General features: G+C 40.2%; 2 protein-coding genes across 7 annotated transcripts in view; both read left to right on the forward strand.

Annotated features, from left to right (window-relative positions):
• Positions 1-4,202, forward strand: part of ACTN2 (actinin alpha 2) — a 78,450-nt gene extending 74,248 nt beyond the window's left edge. For all 3 annotated transcript variants that reach the window (XM_060108256.1, XM_060108263.1, XM_060108271.1), the window contains 2 exons: positions 28-186; positions 2,170-4,202. In XM_060108256.1, coding sequence (XP_059964239.1) covers positions 28-186; positions 2,170-2,328 — 318 coding nt within the window. In that variant the 3' untranslated portion in view covers positions 2,329-4,202. The remainder of the gene's footprint in view (positions 1-27; positions 187-2,169) is intronic.
• Positions 4,203-19,356: 15,154 nt separating this feature from the next.
• Positions 19,357-25,331, forward strand: part of MTR (5-methyltetrahydrofolate-homocysteine methyltransferase) — a 118,496-nt gene continuing 112,521 nt past the window's right edge. For 3 of the 4 annotated variants that reach the window (XM_060108280.1, XM_060108307.1, XM_060108290.1), the window contains exon 1: positions 19,357-19,755. In XM_060108280.1, coding sequence (XP_059964263.1) covers positions 19,722-19,755 — 34 coding nt within the window. In that variant the 5' untranslated portion in view covers positions 19,357-19,721. Of the gene's footprint in view, positions 19,756-19,980; positions 20,026-25,331 lie in introns of those variants that run through there. The other variant, XM_060108299.1, reaches the window with a different exon arrangement.

Raw genomic sequence — 25,331 nt, forward strand, 5'->3', positions numbered from 1 at the left:
AAATGTTTGTTTGCAACCTTGCCTCAGGGTGAAGCTGAGTTTGCCCGCATCATGACCCTGGTGGATCCCAACGGGCAGGGCACCGTCACCTTCCAATCCTTCATTGACTTCATGACCAGAGAGACGGCCGACACCGACACCGCCGAGCAGGTCATCGCCTCCTTCCGAATCCTGGCTTCCGACAAGGTCTGCATGGACATGTTTTCTTCTGCTTTTGTGACAGCCCACTGCTTCATTCTAATAAAAAAAGGAAACAGCATTGCAAATAATAACCATTTTGATGTATTGCATTTTGTATCACAACAGCACTGAATTCAGAAATCATGTAAACATAACAGTGATGCACCCAGAATAGGTTAAACACAGACATTCTGTCCTGGCATTTGTGCTTGTCCTTACGGGGAGTTTTATAGAAGGAACCAAGAGTATGTATTTTGCAGTTTTTTGTGTGTTTTTCTGGTTCGACCCTACTTCACATTCTGGGTTGGTAGATATGACTCTGAAAGAAGGAACAATGCAATTCAAGTGTTATAAAACTGAGAACCTTCTCTCAAGGATCAATGACCCTGACACTGTGCCCCGCCCCTGGAGCAAAGTTAAATAGAGCCATTCATTCATTTAAAAAATTGGCTACTTTTTCATTATCTGAAGCCTAGAAATTAAGTAGGAGTTTAATTGCAAGTACAGAATTTTCAAATCTCTTTCCCAAAACAATATAAAAACATCTCAGTATGTATAAACTCAATTTGGGCTGTGATTCCTTTACCCTGTGTTCTAGCTGAGAGGGAAAGGAAGTTAGGATTCTAAAACACATCAGCATGGGACTTCCCCTGCAGTCTATTGGTTAAGACTCCACCTTCCAATGCAGGGAGCATGGGTTTGATCCCTGGTTGGGGAACTAAGATCCTACATGCTGTGCAGTACAGCCAAAAAAAAAAAAAAAAAACACATCAACATGGCCATGTTTATTACCTTAAAAAACCCTTATCAGACAAGGTAAACTATCTCTAAAATAATTACGTTTGTTTTAAAATGAATCCTTTATCATAGGGATAGGGGTGGAGGGGAGGAAGTCCAACTGATGTAGGAGATAATAAACCAAGGCTTATTTAACCCCCAAAAAATCCCTACTGTAAATTACAATATGATATTTGCTATTTATCTTGACCAGCCCATCTTTTTTTAAAAAATAAATTTACTTATGGCTGTGTTGGGTCTTTGTTGCTGTGTGCGGGCTTTCTCTAGATGTGGTGAGCGGGGGCTACTCTTGGCTTCTCTTGTTGCGGACCACGGGCTCTAGGTGGGCAGGCTTCAGTATTTGTTGTATGCGAGCTCAGTAGTTTTGGCTCGTGGGCTGTAGAGCACAGGCTCAGTAGTTGTGGTGCATGGCTTAGTTGTTCCACAGCATGTGGGGTCTTCCCGGACCAGGGCTAGAACCTGTGTCCCCTTCGTTGGCAGGCGGATTCTTAACCACTGCACACCAGGGAAGCCCAGCCTATCTGTTTTATGAGAATTACCCTATTTCCTCTTGGACATTTGACATGAAAAAGAAAAAAAAAAAAGACTCCATTGTTCAATGTCAGTTTTGTTTTGTTTTAGAAAGAGCTTTTCTCCAGTGGTAACATGCTGCTAGCTTTTAATAAACTGTGTAGGAAAGTGACTCCATTTTCTAAAAGCGCACATCACATATATTTAAAAAAAAAACACATTGATAATTTCAAATTAAATAATCCTGCGTTTTCCTCAGCATATGATGTAAACCAGCCTTCCCTTAATCTTTCTGGTATTAAATTTACATCATAGTATTTTTCACTTGCATTGTGGCTCAGTTCGAGAAGTACTGATGGTACTGCTCCCTTTGCCTTTATGAAGTATATTAAATTTCCTGCTGGCCAGATGATGAATTACAAGTAAAACTCAGCCTTTTGTTGGTTGTCCAGTACTGTGTACATTAGACACCCTGCCTTTAGCCCTTTTTATTTCTTTTAATTTTTATTTCATATTGGAGTATAGTTGATTAACAATGTTGTATTAATTTCAGGTGTATAGCAAAGTGATTCAGTTAGTCCTTTTTTAAAATTACACAAATGCAAGCAGTGTATTTAAACCATTTATGTTCCTGTGTTTTCTGCAGTTGATTTTGCAAACACACGTGTATTTTTTTTCCAGCCGTACATCCTGGCAGAGGAGCTGCGCCGAGAACTGCCCCCTGACCAGGCCCAGTACTGCATCAAGAGGATGCCCGCCTACTCGGGCCCAGGCAGCGTGCCTGGTGCCCTGGATTACGCCGCCTTCTCCTCCGCGCTCTATGGGGAGAGCGATCTGTGAGGCCGGGGTTCTGTAATCACTGGTCCCAGCAGAACGCAATAAAAGCTCAAGTTATAGTTTGTTTCTTGGAAACTTTGAGAAGCTTTATTCAGTTAAGAGAGAGAAAACTTTTTTTGCAGCTCAGTTATTGACTGCAATGTAATATGGCTGAAGTTTTTGCAGTAGATGACATAGCGTACTTAACAAATAAGTTTCTTTATTTCTGATTCTAGCCAAATGCAATGAAATATCAGGGTTTTTGTTGGTTTCTTTGATAAAACAAAGCAAATTACTTGAGTAGTGTGAAATTAAGAAGACCTAGGGGCAGAAGAAATGTACAAAATGGGAAAATTCCAAAATACCCAAGATTCAAGAGCAGAATAATAATAGTAAATTTTGATACTTTAAAAATATTCTTCATATATATAATATGCTTATATGGTTATCCCTAGGGGAATATATTTGGGATACTGGTGTTTTACTTTCTTGCTTATCCAAAGATTAGCTATGTTTAAGATAAATGGTACTGTCGCCTTTTTAGCTGAATTTAATATTGTGAGATGGAACTTCCAGGGAATAGAAACAGACTACCCAAAAGATCTTTAGTACTTAAAACATTTTAGATAGAAATTATAGTCAGCTCTTCATTATTTAGGACTATGTAGTCTAATTAGCGGGTTTCAATGCCTTACTCATCCTCCAAAGTAGGGACCTCAGGAAACATGGAAGTCAGTTTAATTGCCGGGGAAGAAGATGGAATCACTAGGTAAAATGAGTTTTTTAGGATTATTTATTGATTCCAGGTTTCCGTACTTTGTCTAGAGCTTGTTAGTATGTTAGGTTCTCAAGAGATGACAGTACATAAATGCTCTGTTTTTAAACAAACAGGTGTTGATAGTAGTTCATAACAGGGTGACAAGTCAAAAACTGGTACCTTTATAAGCTCTCCAGGCAGAACTTCTCCTTTATACCTTGAGTTTTATGATATGGTGAAGAGAAGGCATTAGAAGGGAAGAGTTAGTACGAAAGGACTAGTTCTCAACAACAGTAGAGGTAAGTTCTTTCACTGTAGAACCTTTACATACTTCAGGTGAATTCATTTCGTGTAGTAGGAGTTCTTAGATGTTTCTGCCAGCACTCAGTGCATGTTCCCGCTGTGATTGGATGATGCATCCTAACACATCCTGAGTCTGGCTCTGTGCGCGTGGAAGCCCCATGCAGAAGATGCCAGTGGCTCCCACCATCAGCCAGATCTGTCAGTGTTCGTTCATTTTCCTGCTTGTGCTACCGTATGCTGTACCTCCCCTGTTTTTCCATCTTGTTGACAGCTTGTAGAGAATAAAGCAGGCATTCTTTTTATATCTGAGTCCTTAATGATCAGGACATGAATTATAAACAAAAACAGTTGTAAACAGCAATTAAAGTGTCACTAGAAAAGCAGTAATGTGTTACCTACAGTTTGTTTCCTCAGATTTTTGTAGATTTCCACCAGTAGTTGGAAATGTGATATTTTCCATTTATAACTGGTAACTTAATACCTTTATACAATTGGCCCACTTAGAACCTTCAACCTTTATAAATTTCATTTAATTTGCTTCATTTTATTAAGTAGTTGATAGTTTACAAATTCCTGAAATATCTAAGTCCTTGAGTTCAGTGCCAAACACTTTTGGGGTGTCATTTAGATGAACTGTGACTCCTTATTTTACTTCAAGCAGGTGCTATATTCCAGCCATAAACATTAAGGAAAAAATGGGAAGTTGTTCTGCCTTTGAGGCTACTAGGGGGATTTGTGGTGTTTTGGAATGGGTATAGGTAGTTCATCTACCTAAAACTTTAATTTCTTTACAACGTTCAGGCAAGAGAATGGATCAATACTGTCTGCTAATAAATGAAAAAAGGAAATAAACTCTGAAAACACTTAACATGTTTATACTCTCATTTTAGAAGTTATTTTTATTTCTGAAGCTGAATTATTAAACTTAATTTGTAAAAGAAAAGGATTCCCTGTTTTTTATTATTTCAAAGAATAACCAGCTTCTTTGGTTAACCACAAACTTTTCTCATGTAAAATTTCCATCATCATTAAAAACTCTCATTTGGTTTAGTATTTGCCTTCCTTAAATTATTAGAGAGTGGCTTGTTGGGTAAAGGGTAAATTTGAGATGAGGAATTAAGGTTTGACTCAGTTAGAGGGGAGTGATAAATGGATTACGAAACTAAATGGATTAGGAAGAAATTTTTACCCAGGAGATCACTTCAGAGTCCCCAGCAGGTATTTTGAAAATGTATGCATACCCAGCCCTAACCCCAGAGTTTCAAGTTGTGAAGGTCTGGCTTATGACCTGGACATCTGAGTTTTTTAAAAGCTTCATGGAGGATTCTAATAACCCTCAATCGAAAACCACTGGATTAGAGGTAATGGAAAGGATCATTAGTAATTAGGAAGTCTCGGACAATTAGAGAAACTCTTACTGGAAAGGTTAATGGTAGGACCGTATGAATGGCCAGGCCAACCCCTGCATCATCTAGTTGGTAATATACAAATGCTTGGCAATGGCTGAATTTCAGATGGGTACAGTTGGCTTCATATTCTTTCCTGCTATGTACCTGATTCGTGTATGTTCGTGAAATAAGCTGGAGATGAGCTCTCTACAGCCTTTCAGTGAACAGAAATAAATCTAAATGATATAAAGTCAGAAACTTGTATTTGAAGAAGTAGTAGCTAACTGTTACCAAGCTGACAAAGATTTGGCCACAGTTGCCTTGGAATATTTGACAGGAAGGCATTGAGTGTGTCTGTGTCCATGAACTTTCTCAGATGCAGGAACCTACACAGTGATTGCACTGTCCTGTGTGAGGCGTTCTCATATTTCAGCTGGAATCAACAAAGAAGGAGATGTTTTTTTTTCCCTTTTGGATTCATTCATTAATAACAATACATTTTTTGAATTTTATTTATTTTTTTATACAGCAGGTTCTTATTAGTTATCTATTTTATACATATCAGTGTATACATGTCAATCCCAATCTCCCAATTCATCCCACCACCACCACCACCACTTTCCCCCCTTGGTGTCCACATGTTTGTTCTTTATATCTGTGTCTGTATTTCTGCCCTGCAAACCGGTTCATCTTAATAACTCAATACTTAAGCAACTGACAAACCATCATTCTTTTTAAGCAGGGAGCTGGAGGTGGTTGTGATTTGTCAACGAGAATTCCTAGCCAAGGATTCCCCGGGACCTTAAAGTCTTTCTGAAGTTATCTCCACAGCACTGCAGCCTTCCCTGTTGGTAAAACAAATGGGCAGAAGTGATGGCAAATCAGAGCATCCATAAGAAATAAATGGCTTTTTTTTGGTCATCTATTTAAACATGAGCAATTCTTTTCAACTATTTTCAAGAATAATCCTTAGGACAAAGAAAAAACCCACTGAAAAATGGGCAAGAGACCTAAGTAGACATTTCTCCAAAGAAGACATACAGATGGCCAACAGGCACATGAAAAGATGCTCAGCATTGCTAATTATTAGAGAAATGTGAATCAAAACTACAATGAGGGGACTTCCCTGGTGGCACAGTGGTTAAGAATCTGCCCACCAATGCAGGGACATGGGTTCGAGCCCTGGTCGGGGAAGATCCCACATGCCGTGGAGCAACTAAGCCCGTGTGCCACAACTACTGAGCCTGCACTCTAGAGCCTGTGAGCCACAACTACTGAGCTTAGAAGATTTTATTTGGATTTCCCCAGGCCCTGAGCACACATTCCTTTCACGGTGAGTATCAGACGGTTTTAAATGCCTGGCCATCAACAGGCTCATGAAAAGATGCTCGACACTGTTAATTATTAAAGAAATGGCAATCAAAACTACAATGAGGTACCACCTCACACTGGTCAGAATGGCTACCGTTAAAAAGTCTACAATTAACAAATGCTAGAGAGGGTGTGGAGAAAAGGGAACCCTCCGGAACCCTCCTACACTGTTGGTGGGAATGTAAATTGGTACAGCCACTATGGAGAACAGTATGGAGGTTCCTCAGAAAACTAAAAATAGAGTTGCCATATCATCCTGCAATCCCACACCTGGGTATATATCCAGAGAAAACTATAATTTGGAAAGATACACGCACTCCAATGTTCATTGCAGCACTATTCACAATAGCCAAGACATGGAAACAACCTAAATGTCCATCGACAGATGAATGGATAAAGAAGATGTGGTACATATATACAATGGAATATTACTCAGCCATAAAAAAGAATGAAATAATGCCATTTGCAGCAACATGGATGGACCTAGAGATTATCATACTAAGTGAAGTGAGTCAGAAGGAGAAAGACAAATATCATATCACATATCTGGAATCTATAATATACAAATGAACTTATCTACAAAACGGAAACAGACAGACACAGAGAACAGACTTGTGGTTGCCAAGGGTTGGGGAAGGGAGGGAAGGATTGGGAATTTGGGATTAGTAGATGCAAACTAGTATATATAGGATGGATAAGCAGCAAGGCCCTACTATACAAGGGAATTATATTCAATATCCTGTGATAAACCATAATGGAAAATATGAAAAAGAATGTATATATGTATAACTGAGTCACTTTGCTGTACAGTAGAAATTAACAGCATTGTGAATCAACTATACTTCAATAAAATAAACAAAAAAAGAATAATCCTTAGAATGAGTTAGCCAATTTGAAAAGCAACACTGAATAAAGAAGGCAGCACAGGCCGGTAAATAGGAATGCTTTCTGAGACAACCACAGTTTTCAAATTTCACTAGATAAAACCTGTGGTAATTGTTTACATGATTTCTTTTAGATTTGATGTGTATTATACAAAAAGGCACTTAAAACACAGTCATCCAAGCATACAACATTTTCCTGTGACAATCTTGAACTTACTTCATCTTTTAAAATATTCAGTATGTACTATTTCATGTTAGCCAAAAAAAATTCATGCTAGATACCAGAGCAATTAATTTTTGGCAGTTCATACTTTACTGTTTTATTAAATACTTTGAAAGAGTTTGATCAGAATGTCTAAGGAGGGCCTCCCTGGTGGCGCAGTGGTTGAGAGTCCGCCTGCCGATGCAGGGGATACGGGTTCGTGCCCCGGTCTGGGAGGATCCCATATGCCACGGAGCGGCTGGGCCCGTGAGCCGTGGCCGCTGGGCCTGCGCATCCGGAGCCTGCGCATCCGGAGCCTGCGCTCCGCAACGGGGGAGGCCACAACAGTGAGAGGCCCGCATACCACAAAAAAAAAAAAAAAAGAATGTCTAAGGAAATTAATGGAATTATTTCCTAATTTTATACATGATTTTTATTTAATTTTTCCCAAACACAACTTCAGTACACATAAACAAGCGCACACACTTATAAAGGAGTGCCACTCCTTTTAGCATCTCCCTTCACGAATAACTTAAAAGTGTAGGTATATATTACACTGCATAAATAAATGAGAAAAATTTACATAATGAAAATTTTAATTCTATTAGCACCCGGCATTTTAACTGCCTTTACAGGGTTTGTTGCAATATTTATTTCTCTGGTTTTTATACTATTCCTCAAAATGTGTTAAGAGTTTATTTGAATTGAAAATGAAGTCAGATTATTATTTTTTTTTTTAACAACAGAAAGTAAAGCTGATTTAGTTAATTATTTAGCCTGACTTGGGTAATTAGGCTACATGGGGGACATTTTAGATTTTTTTCAATTATCTATTGTAAATCTGTGGCTCCAGTGTTTTGATGAGAATATAATTAAAGCACATGATAATATAAAACATTTTACTTAAAAAAAGAATTGGCAAAGGTGTGTTCAAATTAATTTCCCCTAACTCTTTCTGAGTATATTGGACTAAATAAGGAGTCTTTAAGGGAAAAATAGTAGGCATCATTCATAGTTGGTAAGTCGAAGGGATGGCACAGCTACAGCTTAGAAGAAATCTGTGTTCCTGTTTGACAGATGGCCCCAGTGACATGGGCTGCTCTCCTCAAAAGTGACATGTGGAGAAAGAAACTTGTGTATGTTTTACGCTATTATATTTAGAATCTCTGTTACAACAGTTTAGCTTTACCCTACATAATATGGTATTAACCTTGACAGCTTTCTAACCTGGTTGTATAGCTACATTTAGGATATTTTAGATTGTACTAAACATTTTCACTTCCTTTTTTTAAAATCTCTCAACATATCTGTATGAGTTTTGATAATGAGAGATAATGACATTTTGTACCAAATTCAACACATTCATTTATTCATTCATTTTACAACCACTGCATTTCTTTTCAGTGGGGAGCTGTGTGGACACCAAGCTGTTGCTATGGAATTATATGTTTATTGCCTCTTCTTCCAACATCTGGCAGCCCCCAAATGGTTATCATAAACTAACTGTTCATTGCCCCACTTACTCTTGATAACTATGGAAGGCTCTGGGGTGGAGTCTTGACAGGCAGCTGGGGTTTGTGAGGTCAAGCAAATCCGACAGCAGACCTCAGGCATGTAGCCTGGGCAGTGCTGGCCCTCTTGTCAACTCTTCCTTGTCTGTCCTATCTATCAAAAGAAGGAATGTTCTTTCACATACCTAAAATTCTCTTGTTAACCACGTTTTGGGACATATCAATTTAAAGATAGAAAGAAGATTTCAGGGGAATTCCCTGGCCATCCAGTGGTTAGGACTTGGCGCTTTCACTGCTAGGGGCCCAGGTTCGATCCCTGGTCGGGGAACTAAGATCTCACAAGCTGTGGTGCAGCCAAAAAAGAGAGAGAATTTCAGTAAATAAGAGGGACATCCAATGTTAGTTAATATCAACTTTCAAAAGGAGTCTGTGTCAATCTAGTTCATGTTCAGGCATAGAAGATAAAACTAGGCAGGGACACTAAACTGAGTGGTTTCAACTTAGGATCAGAAGACCCATCTGAGGTGTCTCTGTTCTTCTGCCTCTGCCTTAGGCCAAGCCCTTATCTCCTATTTGGACTATTGCAACAGCCTCCTCAAAATCATGTCTTCGTTTTCTTCCGTGGATCTTGGAATGATTGTTATTACCATGCATTAAAGAATATTCTGTCGTAAAACTGCCTCAGCTCTCTATGGGGGTGGAAGGTGGGTGTTGGTCTTTGACTCTCTCCCGGTCACTCCACCTGCACACCGCTCACTGTCAGACCAGTCCTCCTACCAAACATTTTCATCAAGCACCTCCTTTATGTACCAGCCAGTCCTCCTCTTATCTGGCCGAGATCAACCTTGAGAAAGCTGGCAGCAAGTTCAGGAGTATTCATCATGTCTATTCTGCCAGTGAGCTGCCCTGCAGACAGCCCTCACCCAGGGGCCACAGTCCCTGGGAAATTTCTGGGGACCTAAGCCCTGGGGCAGAAAAAGATAAGCTTTGGCCAGTGGTGGGCACTGGCGTGAAGCAGGTGCAATCACTGAGGCCATATGTCCCTTGCCAAAAAAAAAAAAAAAGCTTAGGAGTTGAGACATTATCATTTATTCAACAAAGATTTATTGAGCTCCTGCTGTATGCAGGCACTGTGATAAAGAGTGGGGATCCAAAGATAAATAAGGCATGGTCCCTGTCTTTAAAGAACTTGCAGTCTGGGCTTCCCTGGTGGCGCAGTGGTTAAGAATCTGCCTGCCAATGCAGGGGACATGGGTTAGATCCCTGGGCCAGGAAGATCCCACATGCTGTGGAGCAACTAAGCCCATGCACCACAACTACTGAGCCTGTGCTCTAGAGCCCACGAGCCACAACTACTTAGCCCACATGCCACAACTACTGAAGCCCGCGCGCCTAGAGTCCGTGCTCCGCAACAAAAGAAGACACGGCAAGGAGAAGCCTGTGAACCACAACGAAGAGTAGCCCCCACTTGCCGCAACTAGAGAAAGCCAGTGCACAGCAACGAAGACCCAATGCAGCCAAAAATAAATAAAATAAATTAAAAAAAAAAGAACTTGCAGTCTACTGGGGATAAAGAACTTCAATTCCATAATCTCATTGGACACTGGACTTTTAAGGAAAGACTTCCCAGCAAGGAGGGGATTTAAAGAAACAAGATCTATTTTTCCCCTTGTGGGAGCCAGACATTTAAGGAAATCTTTGTAAGGTCAAAGACTGACTGCAGAGACAATGGAAGAGAAACTTCAGTGATCATACCTAATAAGGAATACAAACTTTGCAAAATTAGTTTGGAAAATTCACATGGCTCTAGACCTCAACAAGCAAAAACTAGCAATCCCTGTGGAGTTGGAGAATTAGATTTCCAGAATTACCAAAACATTATACTCAGAATGTTCAGTTCTCAACAAAAAAATTACAAAACATACTAAGAAACAGGAAAGTATGATCCATTCATTGGAAGTAAAGAATTGGACAGCAATCATCCCTGAGTAATTCAGATATTAGAATTATTAATCAAAGACATTTAATCAACTATCTTAAATATGTTCAATGAGATAAAGGAAACCATGGACAGAGGAACTAAAGGAAATCAGGAAAATGGTGTATGAATAAAAGGAGGGTATCAATAAAGATATAGAAATGATCAAAAAGAACCACACTGAAATTCTAGTGTTGAAAAGCACAATAACTGAATTGAAAAACTCACTAGAGGGATTTAATAGAAGATTTGAGCCAACAGAGGAAAGGATCAGCAAACTTGAAGATAAGACATTTGAAATTACCCAGAAAAAGAATATGATAATATGCAACACCTTTGCATGATAAAAACATTCAATAAACTAGGAATTGAAGGAAACTTCCTTAATGTGATAAAGGCCATATGAAATGAAAAACACATAGCTAATATTATACTCAATAATGAAAGACTGAAAACTTTTCCTCTAAGATCAAGAACAAGACAAGGATGCCTTCTTTCACCACTTCTATTAAACAAAGAATTGGAAGTTGTAGCCAGAACAATTAGGCAAGAAAAAGAAATAAAAGACATTCAAATTGGAAAGAAAGTGAAATTATCTCTGTGCTACAGATGATATGATTTTGGATGTAGAAAATCCTAATGAATCCACAAAAACATTGTTAGAGCAAATAAATGAATTCAGCAAGGTTGCAGATACAACTGATTTTGAGGTGTTGATGTTTTATTTCTACACACTTGCAATTAACAATCTGAAATGGAACTTATGAAGTAATTCCATTTACAACTTCATTAAAAAGAATAAAATACTTAGGAATAGATTTAACCAAGGAAGTGAAAGACTTGCACACTGAAAACTACAAAACATTGCTAAAAGAAATTAAGGAAGACCAAATAAATCTCGTGTTCATGACCTGGAATATTGTGTGATGCCAAGGCAGTAGATTCAATGCAATCCATATCAAAATTTGAATGGCATTTTTTTTTACAGAAACAGAGTCACTCTAAAATTCATATGAACTCTCAAAGAACCCCAAATAGCCAAAATTATCTTAAAAGAGAGAAAAAAAGCACAAAGTTGAAGGACACACACTTCCTGATATCAAAACTTACTACAAAGCTAAACAGTGTGGTACTGACAAGAACAGACATATAGGCCAATGGAATAGAGAACTGAGGAATAATTCAATGTGGAAAGGACAGTCCTTTCAACAAATGGTGCTGGGAAAATTTGGATTCCACATGCAAAAGAATAGATTTGGACTTTTATGTTACACCCTGCACAAAAATTAACTAAATATGGATCAAAGACCTAAACTTAATAGCTAAAACTCTAAAAATCTTAGAAGAAAGCATGGGAAAACTTTCATCACACTGGATTTAGCAATGACTTAGATATGACACCAAAAGTACAAGTAATTAAAAAAATAGATAAACTGGACTTCAACAAAATTAAAAGCTTTTATGCATTAAAGGACACTATCAAGACAGTGAGAAGACAACCCACAGAATGGGAGAAAATATTCACAAATCATGTATCTGATAAGGGATTAATATCCAGAATACACAAATAATTTCCACAATACAACAACAAAAAATAAACAACCCAATTAAAAAATGGGCAAAGAATTAAAGTATATATTTTTCCAAAGAAGATATACAAATGGGCAATAAACACATGAAAAGTTGTTTAACGTCACTAATCATTAGGGAAATGCAAATCAAAACCACAATGAGATACCATTTTACTCCTATTAGGATGGCTATTAACAATAAAATGAAAAATAACAAGTGTTGGCAAGGATACAGAGAAATTAGAACCCTTGTATATTGCTGGTAGAAGCGTAAAATGCTGCAGCCACTATGGAAAACAGTCTGGAGTTCCTCAAAAAGCTATACCAATACCACCAAAATCCACTTAATTATATGCCTTAAATAGGTGAACTGCATGATATGTGAATTATATTTCAATAAAGCTGTTTAAAAAAAAAGAAGACAACGCAGCAATCAGCTTTGAGGGGAAAAGGCTGTGTATTAAGAATTTCATAGGCAGCCAGTTAGTTTTGCATGTAAATGAACAGTAGAAAGACCTTTTACATATGGCAGAGTTTAGAACGTCTATTATCTATGTGCCCTTCTTCAAAAAATTACTTGCAGCCAAGTAATAGCCTTTTCCTTCCTACCCATTTGTCTTAGTCTGTTTGGGCTGCTCTAACAAAATACCATGGGCTAGGTAGCTTATTAACAACAGATATTTCTCACAGTTCTGGAGGCTGAGAAGTTCAAGATCATGGTGTCAGCATGGCCAGGTGAGAACCCTGTTCTTCGTTGCAGATTTCCCTTTATATCCTCACAGGGCAGAAGGGACAAGGGAGCCCTGCTGGGGCTCTCCTATAATACCCCAAATTCCATTCCTGAGGGTTCCACCCTCATGACCTAGCCACTTCCCAAAGCCCCATCTCCTAATACCATCACATTGGGCATTAGGATTTCAACATATGAATTTGAACACAAGGATTCAGCCCATAGCACCATTTTTTGTAGTCCAAACTCACCTCCTTCCATGAATCTTTCTCATTTCTTCATATTTTGAATTAACTTTACTTCCTTTTCCCTAGTCAGTAGCTTTTCATTTGTATTTCCGTTATTCCATTTATTATGATCTGCTTTGTCTTATTCATTCATAATTTGTCTTGAAGGGTCTTTGGGGAAGGAATCTTATTTTGAACATCTTTATATTCCCCAAAGCACCTGACATGGTTCTTATCCACTTCAGGTATTTAATTGGCACTTGTTTTATTGAATTTTCTAAAGTTCTGCTGTCAATATTAATTATACATTTTGATAATCTGAATGAGGCTATAGGCTTCAGTTTCTTTGAAATTAATTTAATTCCTAATAACAAAAATTCCAAGATTGAACACACTGCAGAACTAATCCTGCAATGTACCTTAATAATGTTTGACAAATAGAATGAAAGAATAATTGGTGATTAAATATTCACTTGAAGAAAAATACATTATTTAATTTTAACGTTTTCAGGCTATAGTTCATTTCTGTGCAACATCCAAATTGATGGTTTTATAATAAGAACGCATATATTAAGGTTCTTAATACCAACTGGCTAGCCAAGTGTAAAAGCTACCTCACATAGTTTTATAAGTACATGATACTTATACGTGGCTATTCTTAATCATACACCAGGTATAGTATTTTTCCACTTTAAATGTGAAGAGTAATACCAACATGGTTGTCTGTCACCAGAGAAAGACTAGTTTTCTATAAAGACCCAGGCAATAGTTGAATGGCTTTGAAGACTAGTGCTATCAAACCAGGACAACCTGAGGTATGCAATCTCCATTATAGATACCAGCTGCACTTTCATCTCAGGAACAGGGTTAAAGGTTCCAGCAACCAGGTGAACATTCCCGAGTTCCCTAGTCTATGCCTCCAATCCTAACCAGTACTCGACCCCAAACCCCACATTTGCTGACAGACAGGTTTTTCTTCACCAGGATTAATACCTTTAACCAAATTACACTTGACCTGGGGATTATTTTGCTTTATTTAATGTTAACCTTAGTGAGATTTATCTTACCATTGGCTAATTAGGGAATCATATTTCCAATCTTAGAGAATGATTATAGCTTTCAAATTACATCCTGGTGAAGACAAGATAAAACAAATTTGCCAGTAAAGCATCTGCTATGAAAGCTGAGCTAGTGGTGTTCATCTGATAATGTCCAGAAAATGATGACTGCAATATTTCTCCAGTAATTTACTCTTTTTTTTTTTGCGGTACGTGGGCCTCTCACTGTTGTGGCCTCTCCTGTTGTGGAGCACAGGCTCCGGACGTGCAGGCTCAGCGGCCATGGCTCATGGGCCCAGCTGCTCCGCGGCATGTAGGATCTTCCAAGACTGGGGCATGAACCCGTGTCCCCTGCATCGGCAGGCGGACTCTCAACCACTGCGCCACCAGGGAAGCCCTCCAGTAATTTATTCTTGCAAACATTATTTCCTCACATGACACCATGTGCCAGGTATTAAATGTTGCTGTAGCTATAGCTAGGACCAAGCCAGAAAAAGTCTGTACTAAAATAAGACTCTCTTAAAGTGAATCAAAGACTTAAGTAAGCAAGGCAAAAGAGCAGGCAAGGCACCTGGCCTACCAGAGCTCAGGAAGGTCCTGTACTAACACTCTGGGGATGATGTTTGGTGACCTTTAAACATGAACCCTTTAAACATTAAAGTTTTATCTGCTCCCAAAAGCCAAGTAGGAATATCTCCCATTGAAAATGCAGTATATTTAAAATTCTATGGTTTCATGAATGAAGATAGCATTTGTTTAATTCTAACGACGTGGCAACATTTTATAAACTCATGTTATTCTGTAAATTAAGGCCAGGGAATCTGAGTAACAATGGAAATTGCAAGCAATTCCGTGTGTCCATTTTTCTTCAGAGAAGGCTCTTTCATCAGCTATTCAAGGGCAAATACTGGCTTACAGATAAAGAGGAGGAATGCTTAAACCAGTTTTCCCCGGATTGAGGCCCAGCTGTACCACCTCTTAGAAGTGTGACCTTGGGCAAGTTGTTTAACTTCTCTCTCTCTCTTCTTTTTTTTTCCTTTTTCTTCTTGATTAGTTAAGCGAAGCAGTGGGGGTGGGGAAGGAACAAAGAAATCTGTACCTGGCTGTGATCAATTAATTGTAAACACTGTTGTACTCTTGCACTCTGACCAGCCAACCTCTCTTTACTTTGGTTTTCTCATCAGTAAACAAGGATGATAACAGAAACTAGCTTATAAAGATCCTCCTCCGTGGCACTAATCTTGTTGTTTTTTGTTTTTTGTTTTTTTTTGTGGTAAGCGGGCCTCTCCCTGCTGTGGCCTCTCCCGTTGCAGAGCACAGGCTCCAGACGCGCAGGCTCAGTGGCCATGGCTCACGGGCCCAGCCGCTCTGAGGCATGTGGGATCCTCCCGGACTGGGGCACGAACCCGTGTCCCCTGCATCGGCAGGCGGACTCTCAACCACTGTGCCACCAGGGAAGCCCACTAATCTTGTTTTATAATGATATATTTGATTATCATTTGTCATACCCTCTAGGCTGCAGGACCTGGATCTGTTTTGTCTCATTATTTTAGCTTCAATGCCTGGCACATAACAGTGTCAATAAATATTTGTGAAATAAATAAATGCCCCAACAATTCATAGGATTTCAACAATTAGGTCTTTAAAAGCCAGTATAACAAGAAATCTTATCTTTTAATGAGTTTAATAATGTCCCCCAAACCATAGAATTTCTAGGTTTCAACTTGATTATCTTTTTTTTTTTTGCCACACCACGCAACTTGCAGGACCTTAGTTCCCTGGTCAGGGACTGAACCCCGACCAAGGAAAGGAAAGCACCAAGTCTTAACCACTGGACTGCCAGGGAATTCCCCAAAACTTGATTATCTTAATTGCACTTCACCTTTCCAGTCTGAGCCAGAAAACAATACTGGCTAGTTCACTTAATTCTTTTAAATAACCTGTATATTGAAATTTTAAAAGAAAACCAAAGCAAAATACTAACTGGTTTAGGTTCCTGAACTTTAGATTAGTTTAGATCGCATTGAACTTCAACCAGTTTCCTTTTTGGTTATGAGAAAAGAATTCATTCTTCATGTACTCTTTTCAATTTAAAAAATATTTCTGGGACTTCCCTGGTGGTGCAGTGGTTAAGAATCCACCTGCCAATATAGGGGACATGGGTTCGAGCCCTGGTCCGGGAAGATCCCACATGCTGTGGAGCAACTAAGTCCGTGCACCACAACTACTGAGCCCACGCACCACAACTACTGAAGCCCTCATGCCTAGAGCCCGTGCTCCACAACAGGAGAAGCAACCACAGTGAGAAGCCTGTGCACGGCAACAAAGAGTACCCCTGCTCACCACAGCTAGAGAGAGCCCACGCACAGGAACAAAGACCAAACGCAGCAAAAATAAATAAATAAATAAATATAAAAAAATAAAATAGCACCCATATTAAATGAAGTGTAGGTTTAAAAAATAAATAAATAAAATAAAAATTATTTCTGATTTCCCTCCATGTTTAGGACACAAATTTCCAGGATTCAAAGACAGAACTTTAAAAAGTGTTTGTCAGAGCACTTTCCCCTCATTATACCTCATTTATAAGTCAGATAGATTAGCAATTATCAAGTTTAGTTCTCAATTCAACATCTTAAGTACCAGATTCCTGTCTATTAAACAAAAATATTTGACTACTCTTAGGCAAAACCAAAAGAAAAAAATAGAAAAAAACCAAAACAAACTCAAAAACCAACCCCCCCAAACAATAAGAACAACAACCCCCCCAAGAAACCAAAAAAATCCAAATCAAAGAAGAAAAAGACAAAACCCAAAAAACAGAACACAAGTTTTTTGAGACAGAGGGCTGTACATCAAATGACCTATTATTGACAGTTTACATAATCCGGATCTGCAAGTACAAGGTGGTGGGTCATGTGACCCCTTACAAGCTCAAGAAGGAAAGTTATCATTTAAGGAGTTGTCTTGGTGCTGGGAGAATGTTGCTCTTTATGGTTGAGCATCATCCTGCTGATGCGGAAAGTTTGGTCCATGCATAATGTAGACACACAATGCACAGTGGCAGGAGAGAGGAGGCCAAAGGGCAGAGGAGAATTTTTTATGTTTAAATTCTTCTTGTCAGGCCATAAACTATGAATTCTACTTCACAGTTTGTAGCTGCATCACACCAATATCTGCCTTCACTGTCACATAACTGTTTTCTTCTTGTGCATCTCTCTCCTTTTCCTATAAGGATGCCACTCTGCTCCTGTATGATTTCATGTTAATTACATCAACCACCACCCCATATCCAAATTTGTTCACATTCTAAAGTACCCGAGTTTAGGACTAACCTCAACATATCTTCCTGGGGGGACACAATTCAACCCACACGAGTATTCTTGGAACTTTTAAGTTGTGTGAGTTTTTGTAGTAGGAATTCACTGCTGCTTTAGGCATTATGTATCCCTTAAATCTTGTTCCCCTTTTACAACTAAGAAAATAATGAATTTGGTCAGTTTTATCTGAGAAAGTAAACTTCTGACGACTTGCTAACAACAGAGACTGAAATACAATACCTGGAATTTTTACTAGGATAGGGGATAGTAAATGACTAGGTGCCTTTAAGATTACTTTTCAAGAGACATCAACAAACTTGGAGAGAGAGGTGAAAAATTTTAAACTAGCCCTTACAATCTTTTTTTTTTTTTTTTTTTCTTTTCTTTTTGCGGTATGTGGGCCTCTCACTGTTGTGGCCTCTCCCGTTGCGGAGCACAGGCTCCGGACGCGCAGGCCCAGCGGCCATGGCTCACGGGCCCAGCCGCTCCGCGGCACATGGGATCCTCCCAGACCGGGGCACGAACCCGTATCCCCTGCATCGGCAGGCGGACTCTCAACCACTGCGCCACCAGGGAGGCCCCCTTACAATCTTAACAAGACCTTCAGCTATTCAGGGATATCCCCTCCCTCTCACACTCTTGTTTCATTCTCTCCCCACTCACTCCATTTTCACCCCTCCAGGTATGACCGACCTTGGTAAGGATGCTATACACATTACTATAATTTTGTAGATTTAAACAATTGAGGTACAATTACATACAGCAAAATGAGAAGGGCAAGCAAATTTGTGCTCTTTCTGAAAGTTAGTAGGCTTCCTAATTTTGTCTCTATTTTATTTTTTCTAGATTCATTTGTTTTTCCTCCTAGCATGCTTAGCCTTACACAGCTGTCTTTTATTTTCAAATTCTCTCAAGTGCTATGTTCTACCTGGAAGTTTCTCCCAACTGGAATGGCCTTAGCTGGCACACACCTTTCCTTCAGAACTCAGAGCCTTCTTCGAAACCTTCCCCCAACACCCTTGGGTTTCTGAGTTCCTTTAGCACAATGTATATGATTCTTTTAATTTTTCCCTGTTCAATTACTAGTCTTAACCAGACTGAGTTCTTCCTGTTAAGACAAAGGTGGGGGGTGTGATGTACCTTGTCTTTGCATTCCAAGCGTGTAGCCCAAAGCCTGACACATAGTGCGCGCTCAATAAACGTTTATTGTCAGTAGGTGACAACTAACAGGCATATATGTACTTCATAGTTTTCCCAGCGCGTTCACACGATCTTATTTGATCCCTACTACAACCTTATAAAATAGTAATTATCACCACCCTATCATTTCCTATTTTATAAAGTGTAGAGTGGAGACGAAGAGGTTAAGTATCTTGCCCCGCGCCAGTCAACAGTAAAGCATGACTCGCACCTGGTTTTCCAAGACTCCCAAGTACCGGGCTCTTGACATCATACAACATGTTGAAGCCAGCGCCAACTTCGCACCAGGATTTAAACTTGGGGAGACCCGCTGCGGCAGCGCTTTCGGACGCTGGGCTGAGAGGCGCAAAGCCTCATAGGGGCACCTGGGACCCTGGACTACATCTCCCAGAAACTCCTGGGGGCAAAGCCTCAGGTGAGTGGTTGAGATCTAGCAGCCCATAGAGCCGCGACGAGCTCCTACAGACCAATCACGGGCCTGAAGGGCGGGTCCTCCCACGCTGAGGCTGGATTGCGCGCAGAAACTAACAGTATTCTGAGTTGCCCCAAACCTTACTCAGAGCCTCGGCCCGCGCCTCGGCCGCCACGTCGTCCTCCTCTTCGGGTCTATCCCGCACCCTCCCGGCGACCCGGCCTCCGGTCGCGCGGGTCTAGCCGCCAGGCCTTTGCCGAGGACAGGCCAGGTGGCCGAGAAAAAAGCACGTGCTTGAGCAGTGGTCTGGGCCAGGGGTCCGCCTGTCTTCGCCGCGCCGCGCCCGGGTCCTGAGGGGAGGCCCCCCCTCATTGTCCCCCGGACTCCGGCCTTCTGTGAACCACTGGCCCCGCGCTGGCTGGCGTGGCTCTGGGCCGTCACGTGTGGAGGGAGGGTGCGTCTTTCCCGCCGCGTCCCCGGCCCGAGGAGGAGAGGACTCTGCAGCATGTCCCCCGCGCTCCACGACCTGACGCCATCCGGTAACGCTGCGACCCGCTCTCCGCGCTTCGGTGGTTTATTGCCTCCTAATCCCTGGGGTGATTCAGTCACCACCCGGAGACACCTGGTTAGGTTTCCCCGTGGGCGGGCGGCGCCTTTGAACTTGCAGAGGAGCCCTGAGGTACCACGTTTTCTTGCTGCGTTCCTTCCCTCCACCCACTTCCCCCTTCTTCCTCAGGCAAACAAACCATCAAATCCGTAGAGCACACCCCCTCCCCGCAGTGCCCCCGAAACACATTCTGAACGTCAAGGTAACTACACTTTGCAGTTTGACGTAGCATATTCCTGCAGGGCCCTATGGAAGTTTTGCATGATTTCACGTTCTCATTCAGCATATGTTTACTGAGCACCTAAGCCAAAGAAGGTTCAGGCGCTGAGAGATAAGGAAGCCCAGAGAACTATTTAAAACTGCGTTGAAGTTTTATTTTCCACTTCGGGGTTAGAGCAGTAGTTCTGCAAACTCCAGTGTGCATAGAATCACTATGTTAAAATAGATTAGTAGGTACATAGTAGGTCGGGATGTGGAGTAATAATCTTGAGTGATTTTGATGTTGGTGGCTCTGGCATCAACAATGAGGGGAAAAAAACAAACTAGTTTAGCACAAGAACAGAATATATTTTCAGCTTTAAAATGAGCTCTGGGCCTTTAACGCCGTCCCTGATTATAATTTGTGGACAAATACACCCATAAAAACATGTGAGGTATGAAGTAGAAAATGAAGAAACGAGAATCAGTAATAAGGACTGAACAGTAGCAGTGCTATGACAGATGATGCTCTTCAGCTCAGGGAGGAGCGTGAAGACTGAATTCATAACTCGGAAATTTTTCAGAGGTGAGCTAGTGACCCTTTAGATTGTAAAGTCCTGATAAATGGGACCGTTAGAATTGTTCATGAAACAAGTGGAACTATGACTGAGAAACTTTTGATCACTGTTGCTATAAAGTAAGACCTATATCACCCACAGGGGTGTCATTTATTTATTTGAACAATATCTCTTACCGATGACTTCTGGCCTTTCCCTCCCCATTTAATTAAAAAAGGAGGTATATGGTTTCCCTTATCCAGCAGCAAAATGCCTCTAAAGATTTAGAATAGTTTGACTACTGAGTGATCTCTGTACAGCAGATGAAAGGAAAATTGTTGAGTATTTGAATCTAGCTCAGCTCCCTGACCCCAAGGCTCACTTCTACAGCTTCTCTCTGTGTGGGCCGCCTGTATGTTGGGGTGAGAATCAGGTTTTAACTTCCTAAAAACCCTTACTTAGTTACTTACTGGTGTCCAGTCTTAGTGAAGCTCTTTAATGAAGAGCTGGGAATTCTTGAATCTCGAGGTCAGGCCTTAAGCCTAAATGTCCATGACCTCAGACCATGGTTGTACCCCCTTAGGAAAGAGACTGGTGGGCTAGCAAATACTTCTTGTGAGAAAAGTTTAACTACAGCTTCTAAACATTGCTTAGTTTCATCCTTGCTATGTGTGTTATCTGGAACTCAGTTGTTAAGTGATTAATGAAAGAATGACTAAATGAGCCAGTGAATTGATATCAGCCAGTTACCTGATTCTAATTCTTCCCTGTCTTATTAAAATCAAAGCGGAAATAGTGTATGTCAGAAATGCAACATTGCACAAGCTAAGAGATGTCTACAAAGTGTAGCAAGTTGGTGCAACCTAGAAGTTAGAGATTCAAAAATGAAGTATTTTGCAAGGGACTTATAGGGCAGCAGTAAGATAGTCTTTAATATAGTAAAGTCAGGAAACTGCTGAGAATGTGTTGGGATCATTTGTTTACAATGCAGAAAATGAAAACTTCTTTTCCTTGCTCTATGTGTTCCCCAGTTAGTGCAGTGGATATGGGAGTCCTAAATAAATCAGCTACATGGGATCATTCTATCCCCAGAGGAAATGTGTTCCTGACACTAATTTATTACCTAAAATCCTGTGTATTAGGGGCTTATTGGTTTATGCCTTCATCTTGTCATTCTTCAGGATGGTTCTTAAAGGTGATACTATCTGACTTACCCACCTCAACATCTAATTGGTGTTTTAACCAGTTCACCCATGTTTGTTTATTCTTTGGAGCACTTATTATGAATCACAGTATTATTACTGGGAAATAAAACGTTAATGATAGAAAAAAATTCACCCAAATAAACAAAATACATTGGCTAGGTCCTCTCAAACTGGGAAAAACACTGTAATCTCTTAGGCTCGCTAGACAAAGACTCTCTCTTCTGGACTGCGTATCTATATAATACATATATATGTTAAACTTAAAGATATTTCTGAGACAGTGTTGCAACTAGTCAGTTAAATGAAGGACCTGCAAAACTTCTACTGTGAAAGATGTTAGGGAGAATCTGCTCTGTTTAGAACCTGACTAGTCAGGAGTAAAATGTACAGAATGTTCTAGACCTAATGAACTGAATACAGATAAATACCAGAGGTTTGTTTTGTTGTTTTTGTTATTTATGGAAGAGCAGCATTTCAACAAATGCTCACTCTGCCAAGGGAAAGGAGAATTGTTAAGGCGACTTACTCTTATGAGAAGGTTCTGGAGGAGCAATGGTGATTAGAAGCCAGTGAAGGATAATCCCCTACTGGAAAGTCTTGGGGAACACATGAAGATTAGAACAGTGAACACTTATGCTAACAAATATGGGAGGAGGATCTTTTAGTTTCTCTTACCGTAAATCTTACGTTATCCCCCAAAGGATAAATAAGCATGTGGAAAATGTAGATGCATTGGATTTTTAAGGACCTCAGTTGCAGAGGAGTTTTGTATTCAACCCTTACAATTCCCACTCATATTTGTTTTATTATGTGTTCCCTTTTGCCTCTATTTTCTGTTCACAATTCTCTTGCTCCAGTTTCACATATTTTCATGTATTTGTACATTTCCTTGTAGACTCTAGTGTGTGTGTGTGTGTGTGTGTGTGTGTGTGTGTGTGTTACGCGGGCCTCTCACTGTTGTGGCCTCTCCCGTTGCGGAGCACAGGCTCCGGATGCGCAGGCTCAGCGGCCATGGCTCATGGGCCCAGCCGCTCCGTGGCATGTGGGATCTTCCTGGACCGGGGCACGAACCCGCGTGCCCTGCATCGGCAGGCGGACTCTCAACCACTGCGCCACCAGGGAAGCCCTGTGTATGTATTTTTAATTCATATAAATATAAACCTGGTAGTTAGTTATTTCTAACTTTCTCCCTCAATATCCTGTCTGTACAATAGAGCAACACAGAGGTAGATCCGGCCACCACCCAGTAGTATTCCGCATGAGCATCCTGCACATTTGACTTTGCCATTTCCCAAGGTTGTCTGCAACTTGCCACTTCTATAAACATCCTCTGTTGTGTTCTCTATAGATCGATGGAGACTTTGTTTGGGAAATACCAGGAGCAAGATTGTTGGGTTTTCCTCATGCTTAATTTTACTGACTCCTACTAGGCTGCTCTCCACAATGGCTGTATCTGTCTATGTTCCAAAAAGCAAGAGTTCAGATTTCCTTTGGCATTATCCAGTCTTCTAATTATTGCCCATCCATTGTGTATATATTGGTTTTGTCTTGTTTTAATTCTTGTCTCTTTGATAGTTAATGAGTTGGAACATCTCTTCATATACTTGTTGGTTATTCAGTTTTTCCTTCTCTTCGTTTGCTTATTTACATCTTTTGCCCATTTTTCTATTTGATTTCTTATTGATTGGTAGGAGCTCCTGGTACATTATAGATGTTAGTCCCTTTCACTTACACTTTAAAAAAAAAATTTTTTTTTTCCTTTGGCCATGCTGTGCTGCTTGCGGAATCTTAGTTCCCTGAGCAGGAATCGAACCTGGGCCCCCAGCAGTGGAAGCGTGCAGTCCTAACCACTGGACTGCCAGGGAACTCCCAGTCCCTTTCAGTTATAGACATTGCAGAATCTTCCTCCAATTCATAATCTGTTTATTACTTTTGTCTGTGGTGACTTTCATTTAACAGAAATTCTTAGTTTTTATGTAATCAAATTCACCTTTTTTTTTTAACATTATAGGTTGAGCTTTTTGAGTCTTTGGAAGTCTTTCCCTATGCTAAGTAATAAAGATATTCTATATTTTACTTTCCTTATTTTATGACACTGTTCTGTAGTATATCATAGTATTTGGTAGGCCAAATAATCTCTTCCTACTTTCTAAAAGTTAACTTAGCTCTTTCTGGACTTTTAGTCTTCCACATAAATTACAGAGTAAGTTTATCAAGTTTCTCATAAAAAAATCACATGTTTTGTTTAGAGTTTACAAAACTTTGATCTCTTACATATGTGATGGCTCTTAACAAGATATCACAATTTGTATGTGTGGGGATGGGGTTGTTTTATGGTAAATAGTGAACTTTTTTTTTTTTTTTTTTCTGGCTTTGCCACGTGGCATGCAGGATCTTAGTTCCCTGACCAGGGATTGAATCTGTGCCCCCTGCAGTGGAAGCCCAGAGTCCTAACCACTGGATGGCCAGGGAAGTCCCTATAGTGGACTGTCTTACAGATTGAAAACAATCTATATTTCTGATTTGAGAAGTGAATACAGTAGAGGCCTCCTGGAAAAATGCTTAGACTTCTTATGAAAATGGGAGAAGTGGGGTGCACTCCATTGTCAGATTTGCAGTGAGTAGAGAAAAGCCAAACCAACACTGATGAGCGGGACCAGGGTGGGAGGAGGTGGGGCATTTCTTAGGTCGTTATGTTAATTTCTCCTTTCTTCTTCCTGTCCCCTTAAGCATGTGTGCACGTGGTCAGTGGAGGAGGTAGAAGGACAAAGACATGTAAATAATATGATATTCATTGACCATTTTGCTGATGCCAAAGGCATATTTCATTGTGGAAAAGACTGGGGTTTTTTTCCTAGAAGGTTTGAATACTTTTTAAATTTCAGATGCATCACTTACTCCCCCCCCTCCCACCAGGTCCACACCCTGTGCGCCCACAGTCGGGTGATTCAGTCACATCTACTTAAGCTCACATGCTCTCATTTCAGGGTGGATTGCAGCTGCATTCTTTTAAGAAAAAAGGAACTCAGTTGAGCATATAGGTTAAAGTTTTTAATCTTCTCTCTTCTTATTCCCCATCTGAAAGGATCTCCATTTAAAAGTTTTCACTGAGTATTGTCTTCCTTCTGCCACATTCATGTTCATTTCCAAACCTGTAAACATGCCATCCCTGCTTCCTGCCCCAAGATGAACAGAGCTGAGAGCTTCAGGCTTACGTGATGCTTTTTCATGGTCCGCTGGACACTGTAGTATATAGAAAGCAACCTTTAGAGTTTCAAGCCCAGCTCCACTTTTTATTAGCTGTGCAATAATAATGACATAGTAAGAGTCGTTAACATTTATGGGCTGTTTATGTGAAGGATATATGTCTCATTTCATGACTTGTGTGATTTGAGAATCCCAGCTGTTAACATCTGAAATTTGCTTTCAAACACATTGTTTCATTCTATTATCACACTTTCTGTGATACAGGCAGGGCATATTTCTCCATTTTTCAGAAACACAGTCTTGTCCAAAGACCCGTAGCTACTTATGAGAGCGAGGACTAA

This window comes from Mesoplodon densirostris, chromosome 1 (assembly GCF_025265405.1).
Source record: "Mesoplodon densirostris isolate mMesDen1 chromosome 1, mMesDen1 primary haplotype, whole genome shotgun sequence".
Classification (NCBI taxonomy): Eukaryota; Metazoa; Chordata; class Mammalia; order Artiodactyla; family Ziphiidae; genus Mesoplodon; species Mesoplodon densirostris.